Source organism: Moschus berezovskii, chromosome 24 (assembly GCF_049115385.1).
Source record: "Moschus berezovskii isolate FMDL1 chromosome 24, NW_MosBer_1.0, whole genome shotgun sequence".
Taxonomy (NCBI): Eukaryota; Metazoa; Chordata; class Mammalia; order Artiodactyla; family Moschidae; genus Moschus; species Moschus berezovskii.
The window spans coordinates 24,462,676-24,463,566 of NC_142483.1; the positions used below are offsets into that span (position 1 = coordinate 24,462,676).

The window sequence follows — 891 nt, forward strand, 5'->3', positions numbered from 1 at the left end:
TTAAAAACCTGTACATTTCAATAATTAAAATCATCTGAACAACAAAAAAATGGCACTCTGATTAAACTGCATTTTACAGCCCACAAGTCAGCTTGGACCAGCTTGCTTTTTACTCCAGATTCACTCTTGTTCCATCCAGCTTTCTCCTTCACCAACAAGCAAGTTCTTTTCCTTCCCTGCCAGTCAGACAGACAGGTGGGAGAGGCAGGCGCGGCCTATGTTGTCAGTAGTTCTCCATTCTTTGATGCGAGAAGGGGCAGCACAATCATTTAAACTTGATCCAATCTCTTTGCTATTGCAAAGCTCAACAGCTAAAAGAAGTAAAATAAGGCAATGCCTGTGGAATATACAGTGCATACTGGTGGCGCACACTTCATCACGACTCGCCTGCTTGCTTCTCCTCTTCAATTATTTCTTTTGAAGGCAGTGGATTTTTCTCTTGCATTTCTGCTTTCTTCAACATCGACTTACCGAATTTCTCAATCTCAGCCATATCGGGTTTGTAAGACATGGCTGCAGAGGGAGCCGAGCAAGCTGTGAGTGAGTCAAGTTCGCAGTGGCAGCTGCGGAGTCTTGATGTGGTTTTAACTTGAATTTTCCCAGTGAGTAATGATGTTGAACATCTTTCATGTGCTTATTTTAAAATGCAAGCTTTTATATTCAACATCACTGTTGACCAAACAAAACAATGTGATTCTTTCTAAATGAAAAAAAAAATACACAAATCCCTAAACTTTACTTAAATAATTTTCATACTCTTAAGCATGTACCTATATATGTGGTTTTTGGCCACACCATATGACCTGTGGAATCTTAGTTTCCTGAGCCGGGATCAAACCCATGCCCCCTGCACTGGGAGCGCAGAGTCCTAACCACTGGACTGCCAGGGAA

At 41.6% G+C, this 891-nt stretch overlaps 1 protein-coding gene across 1 annotated transcript; it reads right to left on the reverse strand.

The window, feature by feature from the left end:
• Nucleotides 1–376: 376 nt before the first annotated feature.
• On the reverse strand, nt 377–511 carry LOC148774019 (thymosin beta-4-like). The gene has a single exon (XM_088831594.1). The coding sequence runs from the start codon at nt 509–511 to the stop codon at nt 377–379; it is 135 nt and encodes a 44-aa protein (XP_088687720.1).
• Nucleotides 512–891: the final 380 nt, after the last annotated feature.

Excerpts from the sequence above, each read along its gene's own strand:
- LOC148774019 (XM_088831594.1), bottom strand. The coding sequence starts at position 511 with ATGTCTTACAAACCCGATATGGCTGAGATTGAGAAATTCGGTAAGTCG.